The sequence below is a fragment of the Sceloporus undulatus genome, chromosome 8 (genome assembly GCF_019175285.1).
Source record: "Sceloporus undulatus isolate JIND9_A2432 ecotype Alabama chromosome 8, SceUnd_v1.1, whole genome shotgun sequence".
In the NCBI taxonomy this organism is placed as follows: domain Eukaryota; kingdom Metazoa; phylum Chordata; class Lepidosauria; order Squamata; family Phrynosomatidae; genus Sceloporus; species Sceloporus undulatus.
The window spans coordinates 21,665,630-21,683,769 of record NC_056529.1 but is presented as its reverse complement, the minus strand read 5'-3'; the positions used below and the strand labels follow the sequence as shown (position 1 = coordinate 21,683,769).

Here is an 18,140-nt window from a genome sequence, read left to right as displayed (position 1 = left end):
AGGAAGGGCTGGAAACGAGGTCCTTATATACTGCTAAACATAACCTCAGGCTATGGCAGCCTGGCAGACAAAAGGCTTGATGGCTTAGCTTTGTCTAAGCTGAAACTTACACAATAGATACACAAAGCATAGGTCTGGCCCCTTTCCAGGGGGAGCAAATATCTTGATGGTTGAGCCATTAATTTAATCACTGGCTCATTAACGTGGAAGTTATAGCTATTGTCTTCCTGCTTCAGGTAGCTTGTGAATCCGGTCTAGCAACTCCTAAAACTGCTGCTGAAAGGTTTAAATCTACCTTTTCCCTGTGACCATGCCTAGCAAGGGTTGCAGCTACGTGGTCTGATGGCTTTTGGGATAATGGCGGCTAGCGATGAGGTCAGTCAGGGGTCATGGCACCCCAAATTTATATAAAACCATACTTGATAACATGTAGAAGTGGCTGGATGTTTGTGTCCAATGCAAAATGTCTGCATTTGGTTCAAAACTGCAGAAACGAAGTGACACATGGATAAACATTGCGCATGAACAAACACTGAGCATCGGATTGACCTTTGCTGCCTTGCCTCAGTTGCACAATTGTTTCCCAACTTGGGGGCAGGTGTTAAATCTTCAACTGTGTCATCCTTGCAAGGACAAGTAAATGTTGTCGCTTTCTTTTCTTGTTGCAGGATTTCCCCTGCATTTGCACAATGCAAAGTATTTCAGGAAATTAAGTCTGTGCATGAAACACTGCTACCTGAGCAGAAAGCATATTTTCTATGCACAAAACAAAACATGCGCTTCTCTTGTGCAGAGAAAACTGCACACAAACCCTACTGCTGCATTAGTCTTCCTGATGGGGTTTTCCAAATGTCCAGAAACCTTGTCCTTAGCCTGGCAAAAATAAAAAAAATCCCCCCATCTTGGAATAAAGCTACAGTCACCCTTTTAGTCTAAGTTCTGGGGTATAGTTTTTGGCTATGTGAAAACACACACACACACACACAGAAACACATGCGCACAAAGTGTGTCTGTCTTCAAGTTACCTATCGACTTATGGCGATCCCATTAATCCCATAGGATTTTCTTAGGCTAGGAATCCTCAGAGGTGGTTTTGCCCTTCCTTTGAAATAGAGCCTATAGCACCTGGTATGCCCTGGCGGTCTCCCATCCTAGGACTAACCAAACCTGACCCTAATTCACTTCCAAAAGCAGACAGGATCTGGTGCCTTTGGGATATTTAGGCTACAATGAGAGGTCAGATTGCAAATCCTTTCTTACCTGACCACAGTGGGCAGAACCTCGCTGGCAAAGAGAATGCTGAGGGCAGTGACCGCTTGCGAGGAGAGGATGCCCAGGACAGAGAGGGCCAGGACCAGCCAGGACTTCATGTCTAGGGAAAAGGGGCACAGAGGAGAAAGTCTGGGTAAGAAATAGGTCTGTCCATAGCTAAGTGATGCCCCGGCGGATCATATAATGCACGGGTGAACAACCATCACCCGGACACATTGGCCACCCACCGAACTGTAACACTCATCCCATGCACCCCAATTTTCAAAGCTACCCAAAGAGACCTGAAAATATGGCACGCTTATATTATTTTTATTTTATTTATTTATCCCAGAAGTGTGTTTTTTTAAATTAAAAATATCATTAAAAAGCCCCTTCCCATCTCTTCTGTAAGTGAGCCATATTTAAACGTCTCTTGGGTAGTTTTGTGCCCAAGAGAAACCTTTTCTCCTTCAGGGAGTAAACACAAATTCATCAGGGAGGACAGTATGGGTTACTCATTCATTTATTTTTAAAAGAGGTGTTTGCAACAATTGTTTTTGAGGTTCAGGCAAGATCCACGGCTGGCTCCAAAACAGCCTCAGAGAGAGCATGCTCTGACCACCTCTGATCTAATACAATGCGCAGGCAGAAGAGATTACATACTGTATAGGCTCTAGAAATTAGATTAAAAAATGGACCCAAAAAACCTGAGTCGACTTATGCACGGATCAATATAAGTACTGTACTTTAGATCATATATATATAATTATTGTATATTTATCTATATAGACACACACACAATATATATATATATCTCAGTCATCCCCTGCTGAATGGCAAGAGTTTAATCTGCCCTGGAAGCACTGATCCCCTTCTACTCTCTCATCCATCCAGCCTTTACTATGAGTGCAAATAGTTATGCCTGCTAACTATTTTTTGGCATTGTTTTCCTTTGCTTTGTCTTTTACATCCTTCATTACATTTTACCCTCGACTTATCCACGGGTCATACCAAAATCCCTAATTTTGGCCCCAATATCTGCCCTCGACTTAGACATGAGGTTCACTTACAGTAGAGTAGATACAGTATATTTATTTCTGACGATCAATAAAAAAAGGAGTAAAATAGGATTGATTAAAAACAATGCAATACATTCCAATATTAGACAGTTGGCCCTCCTTCTCCACGGCTTGAAAATATTCAATAAAAACATACATTCCAAAAAGCAAACCTTGATTTTGCCAGTTTATATAAAGGGCACCATTTTGCTGTGCTATTGTATTTAATGGGACTTGAATATCCATGGATTTTGTTATCCACTGGTGGTCCTGGAACCAAACCCCAGCGCATAACAAGGGCCTACTGTATAATGCATGCAGAAGAGGTGCTTATAGAGCCAATTGAGAGGTGGCTCAAGCAAGTAAGCCAAACTGCATATGCCAAGGTTAGGCAGAGTGGGGGGAGAAGGCTAACCTTGCCCTTATTCAAACACAGCATGGGCATGTGATGCACACAGGCAAACTATGTATCCCAGATCCATTGCCATTGTGATACCCACATCCCATGACTCCTGGCATCCCTGTCTTTCTCTCCATCCCCGTCCTGCAGCCCCTTCCTTACACTGAGTCAAAGCCAGCAGGAGCAGCGAAGAAACGCCCGTCAGGATGGTGCTGAAGAGGAGGGCGGCTCGGCGTCCAAAGCGGTCGACCGTCAGGCAGAGGAAGAGGAGCACCAATGCCTCACTGACCGCCTGCAAGAAGTAGGGGAAGTAGAACCGAGGAGCGTAGGGAGCCAGGTTGCGGGTGAAAGAGTGGCGGATCCCACTCCCAATGAACCTGCAAGGATGCGAAGAAGGACACGGAGACCATAAGATGTGCTGCAGGTGAAACAAAGGCAGTCGTTTGAGTGTTGAGACTAAAACTTTGGAGACCAAGTTTTGATTCTTCTCTCAGCCATGAAACGCATTGGGTGACTTTGGGAAAGTCACACTCTCTCAGCCTCAGGGCAAGGCAATAGCAAACCTCCTCTGAACAACTCTTGCCAAGAAAACCCCATGATAGGTTCCCCTTAGGGTTACCATAAGTTGGAAACGACTTCAAGGCACACAACAAAAAGCCAGGGAAACCACACATTGTGGTTTACAGCAACATTCAAGAGTACAAACCAAGTTATGGGCAATAGCAATGCTGCATTTTGGCTGTCATCCTGTTAAGCAGATAGTTACAAATGCATAAGCCAGACTTGCACATTTGTAACTAAGTGCAACAGCATCCAAAATGGACAAAACAGAGGTACCTTTATGGGCTCAACCAAAATGCACAAAATCCGTGTTGCAAGCTTTTAAAGCTCCACTGGCTTCTTCATTTGGCAAAATTGTTAAAAATCATACAGAAGGGGGGAAAGATGACAATGTTAGTAGTCCCAACCCTGCTTTTTGTCAAGATGTGGCTGTTTTAGGTTCAGGTGGTATTGGAGGGACATTTATGTAGGTAAATGTCCTTTTGGCCATGTGGGCAATGCTTTCCTTGCTTCATCCTTTACATCTTTAATTGCATGCCCCTAAATTTTACCCCTGACTTATCCACGGGTCATATCAAAATCCATAATTTTGGCCCCAAAATCTGCCCTTGACTTATACATGAAGTTGACAGATAGTCGAGTATATATGGTCCGGCTTTGATGCAGATCTCCATCTTCATCTTTATTTATGCATCTCTTTCCTGAAGAATGGGACTCGGGGTGGATTACAAATTAAAATCATCAAAATGCGGTTGCTTGCGAGCCACTTTGGGGGAGAAATGTTTAAGTGAAGAAGGAAGGGAGGTTGCCAACATAGATGAACATCACCACCCCAATCCCTATCTGTGGACTCCCCCATTCATTCCCTGCCCAAGTTGGGCTCTTACGCAGTGAAGCCAAGGATGAGGCTGTTCTTCCACACAACCCGAGTACAGAAGATTTGGCAGACGCTGTAGTATTTTGGCCGGGGGACCCCTTCGGACAAGTTGTCCAGTTCTGGGGAGAGAAAAAGGCCATTGTTACCCTGAGCCAAAACACACACGCTTGCGCTCAACCAGAAAGGCACTTTCAGCATGGCATCCAGTGTGGCTTAGTGGTTTGTGTGTTGGACTACAACAGGGTTCGATTACTAGCCAAGTAACTTTGAGCAAGTCATATTCGCTTAGCTAAAAGGCCATGGCAAACCTCCTCTGAGCAAATTTTGCCACAAAAAAAAAAATCCATGGTAGGTTCTCCTTAGGATTGCCAGAAGTCAGAAGTGACTCGAAGGCGCACAGCAACATTACCATTACATTCAGCAATATACCAGAATTATGAGTAACATTACAGTGGGACCTTGTTACCCGCTGGGGTTTCGTTCCAGGATCCCCCATGGATACCAGAATCCATGGATGCTCAAGTCCCATTAAATATAATGGCAGAGCAAATGGTGTCCCTTATATAAAATGGAAAAATCAAGGTTTGATATTTGGAATGTACACTTTTTTGGAATATTTTCAAGCCACGGATGCTTGAATCCATGGATAAAAAAATATCTGTGGATAAGGGCAGGGAGCGACTGCAGTACGAAAAACATTACCAAGGATTCTGGATGGTGTGGCATGGGAGGTGGTCAATATGGAGGAGATGACCCCAAGAGTTACTGCATCGAGTGATGCCAGCCCTAGTGACACCACTGTCCCACGCCGGTCAGGCAGTGAACCCACTCCAGGTTTTGGACCGATCTCAAGGCCCACACCAAAGTGCTGAAACTATTTTTCAGCACCTTTAAATGTCCAGGTTAAACATGGAATGGATTCACTACTCCACTGTCATGTGGTTAGGACCAATCCTTGACCCATCCCTTCCAAGATCTCACCTGCAAACAGAGCGTCTAAATCATCCTCCGAACGGATGCCGTTGCTGTCAGCCAAGCTGCGCAAAACCTTCCTGCCTTCCTCCAGCTGCTGAGTGGCCAAGAGCCAGCGGACGGACTCCGGAGACAGGGAAGGGCACCTGGGCATAAACACAAACACAACATGCGCACACATAAGGGACTCCTCAAACGGCGGAGGAGTCTGTGGGAGATCTGGCATCAAAGGCAAAATAACCAATATTCATGTATTTTATTTATGCATTACGAGGTGTTGTAACCCACCTCGATCCTTTGGGAGAGGCAGGATATAAATTAAACTTATTATTATTATTATTATTATTATTATTATTATTATTATTATTATTATTCAAGCCAATAGGTCTTAAATATCAGCAGATTTCCATTTTTGCAGGGGGATCCAGAATGGATCCCTGCAAAAATGGAGGGTGACTGTATACAGTATTGTTGGATATATATATATATATTATACACACACACACACACACACGAGACATATAAACCCAAAAAGTAAACCTTAATTTTGCCATTTTACAGCTGGCCCTCTATATCCACGGATTATTAATCCATGGATTCAACCAGTGTTTTGGAGCATTCAAATAGTTTCAAAAATATTTTCAAGCTGTGGATGCGTGAATCCGTGGGACCTCTGGGTCCAAGCTGCGTTTAACCGTCCGCACTTTGCCCCCATTGCCACCAGCTGGCATTGCATAAGTCCCTAGAATGTCATTGAAAAGATTTGTGTGATGTTTGCAAGGCCTGGGTTGAGTGCGCTTACTCTCTTCAGTCCTTGAGCATAAAGGGCCCCGTCCTGGAGGTGCTCCACTGGAGAGGGTTTGCTCAGCGCCACTTGAGTGCATTGAACCCAGTGATGGAGATGTCTCATCCACAGGGTCACCATGATTCGGGGATATCTCAAGGGCCACAAACAACAAGGGCCACAACCCACAAACAACAAACTCACCAGCAGCAGATGGCCACCAGGGCCAGGGCCAGCGTGACCATCCCTTGCAGGAGACGCCATTCCTTGCAGGCCACGGCCAGACCGGGCAAGAGCAGCTCTCCGGCCACCCAGAAGAAGCCAGCGCTCATGCTGACCGTCAGGCGCTGCGGAGGATCGCACAGCTCCAGCCCTAAAGGAAAAGCCCCAGGAACAAAGAGGGAAAACTTCAAAGCCACAAGGCAAATAAAAAAGGATTTTTGCCTCTGGGGTTTGTGCGGAAAGAATGGAGTTGTTTAAAATCATTGGGAAAATTGCAGCACAAGCTCAAAAAAAAACCCCAAAACATGCAATTAGACAATTCAAACACTTAAAAACATTAAAATGTAAAGTTTAAAACTCTTTAAAACAGCATCCCTGTCACCTCTCCAGGAATCTCCAGTCCAACTCTATGGTCAACATCTGCCAGAGCATTGATCATAGAGTCATGCTGGAGGATCTACAAATGCCTAGAGAAGTGTTTGGCCCTTGGAAGCTCCTTCCAGTTCTATGATTCTGTGTATTCCTGCATAGAAGAATGGCATTGGACTGTATGGCCCTTGGACACTTCTTCCAATTCGATGATGATTGATGATGATGATGATGATGATGATGATGATGATAGATTTTATTTACCTCCTGCCTTTCCAAAAAGATTAAGGCGAGTTACAGAAAACACATAAACAAATACAGACATGTAAACAACTAAAAATTACATCTCCCCTTATGCCTTACCTTAATTAAAACACCAACACTTTAAATACGAATTAAAATTAATTTAAACGATTCTGTGTATTCTGGCACGGCAGAATGGGGCTGGATTGGATGGCCTTTGGAGGTCTCTTCCAATTCTGTGATTCTGTGTATTCTTGCACGGCAGAAGGAGGTTGGACTGGCTGACCCTTGGGGTCTCTTCTAACTTTGGGACTCTATTTTATTGCTGCTAATGGACTTTAAATTTTGCTCTCCTTGTCCCCACGCAGCCAAGAGACCCCGCCAGAACAAATGAACCACACCAGAACCATAATGTAGGCCCATGACTCTACCGCCCATCATCCCTTTTCTTCTCCTTGGGGTGCTACTCACTTGCAACATAGAGGGAGAGGAAGGCACCCGCCAGCACTGCACCAAAGAGCATATGCGCCAGAGAGAACATCACGTAATTCAGCGCCAGGGAGACGGTGATGCCCAGCGGGACGGAGAGCATCAGAGAGAAGACGAAGGTGGTCCGGCGGCCAAGTCTGGGGGGAAGAAATGGAGGGTCAGCAAGGCAGACGGCTGGGTTGCGCATACATATGCTTTAGGATTTGGGTAATTAATATTTAGTGTATGAACAGTACGTACACTCATCCCTCCATATTTGCGGCTTTTATATTTGCCAATTTGATTATTCACGGATTTGATTGACATGTTCTCTCTAGGAATCTCTAGGTCCTCCTCCAGTGCAACTCTGTGGTCAACTTTAACTAAAAGTTGCACTGAAAGGCATCCTAGAGATTCCTAGAGAGAACACTCTACTAGGCCTTTGTGGCTCCTCCATTGCAGTTCTATGATCAATTTCTGACAGATGTTGACCACAGAGTTGCATTGGAGGACCTAGAGATTATTCCTAGAGAGGTGTCCTCTCAGGTGTTTTTGTTATTTGCGGTTTTTCCATGTTCATGGTGGGGGTCTTGTGCCCCTAACCCCAGCGAATACGGAGGGACAAGTGTACAAGTAAGCAAATATTATTACTATGCTTTATTTATATAGCAAAGTAAATTAAATTTGTAAGTCACCTTGAGTCCCTGAACTGGGAGGAAGGCGGGGTATAAATAAACATAAACATAATAATAATTTGTTCAGAGGTTAATGAATGACAAGGAATGAGTTAACTAATCTTGAAACACAACATTCTCCGTTCACCCGGCTATTGAAGACCATTTGGGGGTTCAACAAACCTTGCAAAGACTGATTTCTAGTCCAAGGAGCAGAGGACTCAAACACAATATGATTCAGGGAATTTTGCAAATTAGATTTCAATTGAAGCCAGAAATATACCTACTGAATATGCTAAATATACTACCCCCGGATTTAGAAAGCAAACGGTGGAAAATGCTACTGTACATGATTTCAGCAGCAAGAATAATAGCACCATTTTGGGGAGAAGCCGAACTCCCAACGACAGACGGTGGGTCAATGAAAGTATTGGATATGCAAGAGGTGGACAAACTGAACTCGTGGTTAAATCATACGGACATAGAAAAAAATAGAGGATGAATGGTTTCCGCTAACAGAATATTGCAATGACAAAGTGAGTTAGAGAAATAAGGAAAGAAGACATTATTATAAGGTAGAATATGAGAAAGATAAAGAGTGGTTGAAATGTGGAATGGCGTCGAGGAAATCTTGATGGAAATTTTGATTTGGAGAAACAAAAGAGAAAGAAAGCATACTTCGGAAGCATAGGACTTATTGTGAAAGAAACTGGGGAAGTCTAGTAGATAAGGATAATGATAACACCGAATAATAGAAGATATTAGAAATGTTATTACAATGATTAGGTTTATAAGAGTGTAGTAGTAATGTAGTAAATTATGCAATTGTAATAACTGAATACAGGATTTGTATTTTATCAGAGGACTGTCAGAAAGACATTGGACCCCTACCAAGGAAATCCCTGCCAGATGCTGATGGAGAGGGCTTACCTGTCGCAGGTGGATCCGAAGCCCAGGAAGCCAAGGAGCCATCCTAGGAGGAAAGTGGCTTCTTCCAGTGGCACCTTCCAGCGGTTGGAGCAAACCAAGTCCCACTGCGGAACCGGGGAGAGAAAAGGAAGGCTGTGAGATGCGGGCGGACCCAAATCGGACCCCAAAACCCGGGGTGGAAATCTCCAGATGTGGCCGGACTGCAACTCCCAACAGCCCCATGTCCTATAGGTAATGGTGGGGGTTGGCAACCCTACTGTTGTTGTTCTTGTTATTATTGTGATTTTTGTGCCTGTGTTCTAGAAGCGTCTCTTCCTGGCGTTTCACCACTTCAACCCAAACATCCAATTCACAATGGAAAAAGAAAAGGGAGGCCATTCTTAGATGTCTTGGTCATCCGCAAACCGAACCAATGGTTGGGCCACACAGAAAACCTACACACAAGGACAGATACCTGCACAACGAAGAAGCCCAATAAAAACACTGGTAGACTGGGCAAAAAGGATCTGTGAAGCCCACTTTTCTTGGAAGATGAAGTGAAGCCCCTGGACTGGGCTCTACAGGCAAATGCTTATTCCAGCTCAGACCCAGGAAAACCTAGATACGCTGGACCAGGGCAACAACTGTCCGGTCCGGATGCCCAGGGAAGCCACTGGACTCCACAAACCCCTGGACAACAACTCCGACAGGAAAGAAGAAACCCTGAAAGTGAACAAGGTTTGGCTCCCAGTCCTGAAAAAGACCAAAAGCAAGCCCCAGCAAATGCAAAGGAAAAGCACCCAGGGTTAATGGGGTTTCCATCCCAGCAGACCGTGGATCATTACGTCAATAGACACTCTATAGGCCTTGCCATTCAGCAGCAGAACAACACACAGGTTAACATGGCTTCCTCTCAACCAACAGTATATAGACCCCACTCTCTTCCATGCTGGCGTTCTCTGAAGATGCCAAAGCCACAGATGCTGGCGAAACGTCAGGAATGAACTCTTCCAGAACACGGCCTCAGAGCCCGAAAACCCCACACAAATGTATTCCTGTTTGGTAGGTTTTGGGTTGGAGCTGTCCTCCAGGTGTTTTTGGACTTGGCCAAGGGTTGGGAATCCTGGGGGCTGAAGTCCCAAAGACCTGGAGGACCAAAGTGTGGGACCCATTAGAGATGAGCATGGGTTCTCCATCTGGGGGAACTTTGCCCATGCCCAAAGCAGACCCCATCTTCCACCCCCCAGAAAACCTCTTTGTTGTCCCTGACCTGAGTGACCACCGTTGACCACAGTCCGGCCATGGGCAATGCGTACTGCCAGCCCCAGGGGCAAGGGGCGGCGGAGGCGTTGGGGGCGCCCCCTGGCAGCGGAGGTCGGTAGAGCAGGCAGGGTCCTCGGGCGGAGGCATTTCGGGGGTCGGCGCTGGGGGGGTCCGTTCGGCAATGGTGGGGTGGGGAGGCGGCCAGGAAGAGCCCCCCAGCAAAGGCCAGGGCCAAGGGCAGGTTGGGGACCCAAGAGGCGGCCAAGAGACGCCAGCGGTGCCCCAAGACCCCCGAGAGAGACCTCAGAGGAGCCCCTTCTATGGCCATGGAGGAAGAGGAGGAAGGCAAAGAGGAAGGAGAGGAAGAGGAGGAGGAAGGAGAGGATGGAAGGAGAAGATGAAGATGAAGGAAGAAGAAGAAAAAGAGGAGGAGAGGAGGAGGAGGGAGAGCAGAAGGAGAAGAAGGAGAGGGGAGGAAGAGGAAGAAGGAGAAAAGAAGAGGGGATAGAGTGGGAAGGAGGAGGAGGAAGAGGAGGAGGAGGGTGAGGGAAGAGGAAAAGGAGGAAGAGGAAGGAGAGAGGGAAGGAGAGGAGGAAGAGGAGGAAAAAGATGAAAGATGGGAGGAAGAAGAGGAAGATAAAGAATAAGAATAGGAGGAGGAGGGAGAGGAGATGAGGAAGAGGATGGAAGATGAGAGGGTGGGAGAAGAAAGAAAGGCGGAGGAGGAAGAAGAGGAAGAGGAGGCAGAGTCAGAAGAAAAGAAGAGTAAGAGGAGGGGAGGAAGGAGAAGAAAGGAGGAGAAAAGAGGAGGAGGAAGAGGAAGGTGAAGAGAAGGAGAAAGAAGAGGAGGGGAGGAAAGAGGAAAAAGAGGGGGGAGAAGAAAAGAAGAGGAAGAGGGGGAGGAAGAAAAGGAGGGCAAAGCTGAGGAAGAAGAAAAGGAGGAAGAGGAGGAGGAGGAGGAGGAGGAAGGGCTGGCTGCCTGGTAGTCCAGAGGAGGAGTCCCTGGAGGGCGAGGGGGTCTTCCTTCCTTCCTTCCTTCCTTCCTTCCTTCCTTCCTTCCTTCCGTGGGTGGAGGAGGCCAAGGGCTGGTGTCCTAATCTGGGACGATCCCGCCTCCTTCCTTCCTTAATTGTCAGGTGCGGAAAGGGCGGCAGGTAAGGCAGCAGCAGAGCCTCTCTCGGGAGCCTCCTCCTTCTCCTCCCAAAGCCCTTCCTTCCTTCCTTTCTTCCAAGGCCAAGGCAGGGCTGCTGGTTTGCAGGTGCCTCCGCCTCCTCCTCCTCCTCCTCCTGGCCCTGAGGCTGAGAGAGTGTGCCCAGGGGCTCGAAGCCAGAAAGGACTGCAGCAGCAGCAGCAGCAGCAGCCGCCAGCCTTTGGCCAAAGCCTCCCCCGCTGTACCTTGGGGCTCAGGCCTGGCTTTGCACCTGAGGCTCTGCTGCTCCTCCCGGAATGGGGCTTCCTGGCTCAAGAGCCCTTGGCCAAACGAAGCCTCTTCTTAGGAAGATGGCTTTCCATGGCTTCCCTTTTCTCTGCACTCTTTCTTGCTCCTGTTTCCTGCCTTTCTTTCAATAGGCCTCCTTCATGCCTTCCTTCTGGATCCAAGAAGAAGCCAGACAGGGATGAGAGAGAGCTTCTTATCGGCCAAAATGGCAGAAGAATAAAACTTTCCCCAAACTTTGTTTTATATTAAAAAGGATGCTAGACAAAAGGAAAGACACAAATGCTTCTTTCTTCACTCGATACATACATTGCTGATCTGTTTCTATCTTTTCCTATTTCTTCATCAACTGCAAATCTAAACACGTTTAGACCCAAATTATGACAGAAGATGGAATTTCCTCTTCATTCAACAGGATCTGCATCTTCTTTGATTCATTTTGGAAGGCTTTGCCTAAATCCAAATTTCTTCACACAATTTGATCTTGAGTTTCCAAATCCTTTACTATATTATTCTAATCTCAAGAAGATAAAATCTGCCTCCTTTAGTCTTTACTCTCATTTTATACAAATTCATAACACTTGTTTCTTGAGTTTTATCGACATCTGTTTCTTCTTTGCCTGCTCTTGATATTTGCTATTGAAAGGAGGTTGAGTTTTTAAAATACTTTCTGACTTATTTTTCCTCTTCTTTTCCTATTTCTTTCATTTCTTCTTATGATGGTTTACTGCTCCATTTTATATATATATATATGGGAGACATTGAGATTCAGGATATATATATATATATATATATATATATATATATGAATCTCAATGTCTCTCTTTTCCATCTGATTGCATGAAAATGTGCCAAGCGTGGCATGAGTCACCTGGCGCCGAAGGCCCTTGGGGCCCTTGTGCCAAGCGCCACCCAACCCAGGCTTCCCAGGTGTTGACTTTACCTTTCTTTCCAGCTGGGGAGGCTCTGTCCTTATCTTGCAAAACTGTTTTCCCTTAAAGAGTGCTGCAGAGCATGTGTTTATGTGCATGCATAGATCAGTCATAGAATCCTAGCGTTGGAAGAGACCCCAAGAAGGGCCCTGATCCAGTCCAAACCCCATTCTGCCATGCAGGAACTCTCCATCAAAGCACTCCCAAGAGAGGGCCGTCCAGCCTCTGCTTAAAGACCTCTGAAGGAGGGGACTCCAAACTCTCAAACAGATCTCACCATCAGAATGACCCTCTGAATGTTGATCTGGAATCTCTTTTCCTGGAGCTTGCATCCATTGCTCCATTGAGTCCTAGTCTCTGGAGCAGCAGAAAACAAGCTTGCTCCCTCCTCAGTATGACCGCCCTTCAAGTATTTAAACAGGGCTCTCATATCACCTCTTAACCTTCTCTTCTCCAGGCTAAACATTCCCAGCTCCCTAAGTCCTTCCTCATAGGGCTTCATGGTTTCCAGACCCTTCACCATTTTAGTCGCCCTCCTTTGGACGCATGGCTCCAGTTTCTCAATCTCCTTTTTAAATTGTGGTGCCCAGAACTGGACACAATATTCCAGGTGAGGCCTGACCAAAGCAGAATAGAGTGGCACTATTACTTCCCTTGATCTAGACACTATACTTCTGTTGATGCAGCCTACAATCTCATTGGCCTTGTTAGCTGCCGCATCGCACTGTTGACTCATGTTCAACTTGTGCTCTACTAGGACTCCCTTTCACACACATAAGTCTCTGTAAGCCAGGTGTCCTCCATCCTATATCTATGCATTGCATTTTTTTCTACCTAAGTGCAGTACCCTACATTTCTCTGTATTGAATTTCATTTTGTTAGCTTTGGCCCAGCTTTCTAATCTCTTCAGGCCATCTTGAATGTTGACCTCTCTTCTGGGGCATAAGCTACATTTCCAGATGAGCCCAGAGATGCCCTTAGGTTGCCATTTTTAAACAAATGAGTGTTTCTGCCCAGTTAGGAAGCTCCAAGCCAACGAAACCGAAGGGCGAAGCGGTGAAAAGAGAGCAGAGGTGAGTTGCTCTTGGTATCAAAAAGGCCTTTGTTGTGACTAGAGGCCTCCTTGGCTTCAATGGGGCTCTCAGGTTGTTGGCTCAGCTGGGCAGGGCTTTTTTCTCGGGAGGGGAAAGCGAGAGAAGGCAAAAAGCAAAAAGGAGGAGGAGGAGGAGGAGGACTCCAGAAAGAAAAGCCGGATAAACTGGTGGGGAAGTGGCTCATTCCAGTCCGGCAACTTTCTTCCATCCAACCCGGGGACTTAATCCCTACTATCTGAGGCCAAATTGCAAAATGCTTGAGGAGAGCAGCTGTGTTTGCCCTCAAATGCCATTGCCACCGCACCCTGCAAGGAGCACATAGTTGGCGGTGCAATGCGTAAACCTGGGATTTGGGAGACTCAGTCCCTGGTCCCTTTCACATTCCACACTTATAGCATGCCATGGCACCATCCTGTTGGGTCTCTTGCCCGGCTGAGCTTTGCCATTGCCATCCTCTGAGAGTGTGTGACTTGCCAAAGGTTACCCAATGGTGAGTTTGAAGGCTTTCATGGCCGGCATCCATAGTTTTTTGTGGGTTTTTCAGGCTCTGTGGCCATGTTCTAGAAGAGTTTATTCCTGGCGTTTCGCCGGCATCTTTTACCCAATGGGTTTACATGGCTGAGCCAGGATTCGAACCCTGGTTGTAGTCCAACACTCAAACCATTCCACCATGCTGGCTCCCAATACCTTTATTAGCCCAGCCAAAATGATGCCAGTCAAGTGCCCTCTTTAACGCCTCTGTTGGCAAAATGGCAGTCTTTGCACATGAATTTGGGGAACCTGGGTCACATTTGTCTCAAGGGAAAGAAACGTGGCCTGAGACTTTTGGGCAGAATCCGTCTATCCAGCAACAAGAGAACCAAAAGGTCTTGAAGGATTCAGGTGGGAACATATGGGGCGGCTTCTAAAGCATCATCATCATCATCATCATCGTTCCCAAGTTCTGTTGCTCCCTGTCCCTACAGAACATCGTTTCCCTTTTAGCCACCTATTTTGATCACTCCTTTGTAATGTTTTAAGAATCATGCTCCAGTTTGCTAGCCGGGTTTTCCTTTGCCCTCCTCCTCCCTTTCTCCTTTTCTTCTATAGATCATTTGATTTGTTTTAATAATTTAAATTGCATTGGTTTTATTGTAGGTGGGTGTGTTTGTGGGATATTGTGTTCTATCGTATTTTAATGTTCTTTTAATGTCAGTCAATCTAAACAGGGAGGTGGGGTATAAATAGATAATAATAATAATAATAATAATTTTTTAATATAAATTAACATGCATGTGTGTGTGTGTGTGTGTGTGTGTGTGTATGTTCAGGTTGTGCTCCTGTGCCTTCAGATACCTTCCTTGCAAAACTCTTTTGAGCTGTGGACGTTCCTCCTTCCTCCTGTTTCCTCATCGCAAAGAATGAGCCCTTTCACCATTTTGGCCACAAAAAGGCCCCAAATGAAGAAACCGCAGGCCGCCGGTTGCACAGATCATGCGCTGCCTTCTCCTTTGAAGGAGGACAGGGACTGCGAGTGCAAATGCAACGGCTCACTTTTGTTTAAAATAGGGAACCTATGTTAAGTAATGTTGAAATACTATCCAGCCAGAGCGCATCTTGTTCCAAATTCCCCTGAAGACGGGCATAATGGAAACCCAAGGAATAAATGAAATGGGCACCTTGGTTTGAGCGCTGGATTTGCATTAGGGTCACCATAAGTTGGAAACAACTTAAAGACACACAACAACAACAAACACCTAACGGAAATCCAGGGTGATGCCGTGGTTTGAGTACTTCCCGACGGAGTTTATCACACAGGGGAAATCCCATGCAAAAGTGGGATTTAAAAGCTAGAAAAAACCCACAAAAGCGGGTTGATTTCCACACGTGTCGTTGTTAAATGTGTGTTGACCAAAATGTAATGTAAACAAAAGCAGTTCCTTTTTACTTTGGGGATTTTCCAAAAGTAAAAAGGAGCAGCTTTTGTCTACTTTCCCTCCACTTTCTGCTTGGGTTAACATTAGTTTAACAATGATGCTGTGTGACAACCAAGCCACTTTGGCATGTTTCCCCCCATTTAAACTCCTGTATTTGCATAGGATTTTCCCCGTGTGACAGACTCCTAAAACTCCGGGAGACCAGGGTTCAAATCATCACTGAAACATAGGCCTCATTCCTACTTACAAATACATCGGTTTGCGACCCGAATCGACGGATTGATTCGACAACGGAGTGTACTACTTTATAGGATAACTGCCGCCCGTATGATATATGCAAAACATTGGAAATCAAATACAATACCGTCAATAGATGAATGGGCAAATAAAAGGAAATGCTTTAGCCAGGTTAGATGATTTATCAGTGTATGCAACTAGAAAGGCAATCCGAAAGAGGAAGGAAAATGGAAAGAAGTGTCAAAACTGGGGGGAAATGAGATAAGATTGTAAAATATGAAAATGCAAAAGCTGCAAATGCAGAGGATGATGATGGCGAAACTGGAAAGAGAAGCTAAGCCTTACTGGTCTGACTGGGATCAGCTTTTCTGGCCAAACTCCTGCATCCCTTTCGCAGACCTCTGGCGACATCTTGTGGCTCAAAGCTGGAAGTGTCTCCTCCCTTTTCCCTGCCTGGCATCCATCACAACTTCAGGTGACTCCACCTTAAATCCCATTTGTGGTTTTTGTGTTTGCAGAGGTTAGTCAAGCAAAGCAGGAGAGCCCTTGTTCTGCCTTTGAATGTACACTGGAAAATATAAAGCTCCAAAGTGCTTCTTAATGGCCATGGACCAAGGCATATAAAAAGAAGATGCAGAATAAAGGAAGGTAAGAACTACCTACCTTCTTAACTTCTTAGTGGGAAGACAGCGTGGCCTAGTGGTTTCGAGTGTTGGACTATGGCTCTGGCGGCCAGGGTTTGAGGTTAAAATGTTCTTATCCATAAGCTGCCTTGGGTCCCTTTCTAAGGAAAAGGCGGCATAAAAAACGAAGCAAAATAAAAACAGAAAAGAAACCCTTGCTTGGCAAGTCATGCTCTCTCAGGTCCAAAACAGACGGCAGAAATAATCCAGTTTGAGATTGCTTTAACTGCTAGGGAATCCTGGGAATTGTCCTTTATTGTGGCACCAGAGCTCTCTCTAACAGAGAAGGCTAAATAGCTCACAAAACGATTACAGATTCATTAGAGATCTTACCATAAATGAAACAGAGGGAATCGGTCGGGAGAGAAGATGTAGGACAACGTCAAAAGGAAGATGGTTTGCAAGCAGAGGCTCCAGACAAGAGGAGAGAGAGGAGGCACTTTGGGCATGTTTGTTTGCCTGTTTTCAAATTACGATTGTGTTGTGTTGTTATTTGTAGCTGTGTATATCACAGTGCATAGAATATAATGTATGTAATATATACGTAATATATATTATTATATATGTTATATATTACACTTTCGTGTGTGTGTGTGTGTGTGTGTAGTGCCTAGAATATATATACTGTGTATACACATACACACACAGATATATATATACACATATTCTAACTGCCCTGGCTCAGTTGTAGGGAATTCTGGTCACTGTAATGTGTGTGTGTGTGTGTGTGTGTGTGTGTTATACACACAAACACACACACACACATATTACAGTGGCCAGAATATTATAGTAATGTAATATAATATTAATATAAATATTTATTTATTTATTTATTTATTTATTTATAGCCCTCCTCTCCCCAAAGGATTGAGGCGGGTAACAATCATAAAAACATAATATAACAAACAAATCCCTAGCCCCCCGAATTAAAACACATAAAACACAATCAAATTATTAAAATCAATCTATATTATAGTGCCCAGAATCCCCTAGCACTGAACACTGTAATACACACACACACACACACACATATATAGTACCCAGAATTCCCTAGCACTGAGCCCTGGGCAGTGAGAGTAGTATCAAGCCGGATTATTCATTTCAGCCGTGTGCTTTGGACTTCAGCCTCAGAGGGAAGCAAGGGCAAGCTTCCTTTCTCTTGCCAGGGAGACCCATGATAGGGTTGCCATCAGTGGGAAACAACACCAACAAGAGGTTGCAGAGGTGTCCCTCCCCATCCCAGGATGCGACCGAAATCCTTTCTGCGAAGCGGAGGCAATGAAGAGCCCTTTGGAGACACTGGCATTTTTCCTTTTTTATAAAAATTTATTTCTGAACATGATCTCTCAGGGACAACAGCATCTCTGCGCTTCTCTCTGTACATGCAACGGTAGAAAATAACATCTCTATGCACTTTGTTTTTGTGTTTTGTCTCTTTCCGCAGGAAGTTGTACAGCTCAAAGGACAGTCTGTGTGGTGGCAGAGCAAGTGACATGGGCAGCACCAGCACCGCCAAACAAATATGTACATAAACTACATTGGTAAAAAAAGGAGGAGGAAGGGGGCAGAGAGAGAGAGAGAGAGAAAGAAAGAAGGTAGAGAAAGGAACATTTACATGGTTTACATTACAGACGGCGCGCCTTTCCGCTGCTTTAACCCCACGTTCTACACCAAGTCGCACGAGGTACAAATAGAAGGGCGTGTGTTGACCTGTGAACATTTATGTACATGTATTCATGTGTGGAGAAGTCTTTTGACAAAGGAAAAAGGATTTACACCAATGCGCCAACCG

The 18,140-nt window shown here is 45.3% G+C and overlaps 1 protein-coding gene across 1 annotated transcript in view; it reads right to left on the bottom strand.

The window, feature by feature from the left end:
• SLC22A31 (solute carrier family 22 member 31) overlaps positions 1 to 10,362 on the bottom strand; it is a 13,378-nt gene extending 3,016 nt beyond the window's left edge. Inside the window, exons 1-8 of the mRNA XM_042438719.1 lie at positions 10,059 to 10,362; positions 8,810 to 8,913; positions 7,209 to 7,363; positions 6,108 to 6,276; positions 5,129 to 5,265; positions 4,158 to 4,266; positions 2,872 to 3,086; positions 1,261 to 1,372 (exon numbers count right to left, since the gene is read on the bottom strand). Of these exons, the coding sequence (XP_042294653.1) occupies positions 1,261 to 1,372; positions 2,872 to 3,086; positions 4,158 to 4,266; positions 5,129 to 5,265; positions 6,108 to 6,276; positions 7,209 to 7,363; positions 8,810 to 8,913; positions 10,059 to 10,091 (1,034 nt within the window). The 5' untranslated portion in view covers positions 10,092 to 10,362. The remainder of the gene's footprint in view (positions 1 to 1,260; positions 1,373 to 2,871; positions 3,087 to 4,157; positions 4,267 to 5,128; positions 5,266 to 6,107; positions 6,277 to 7,208; positions 7,364 to 8,809; positions 8,914 to 10,058) is intronic.
• Between the last annotated feature and the right edge of the window lie 7,778 nt (positions 10,363 to 18,140).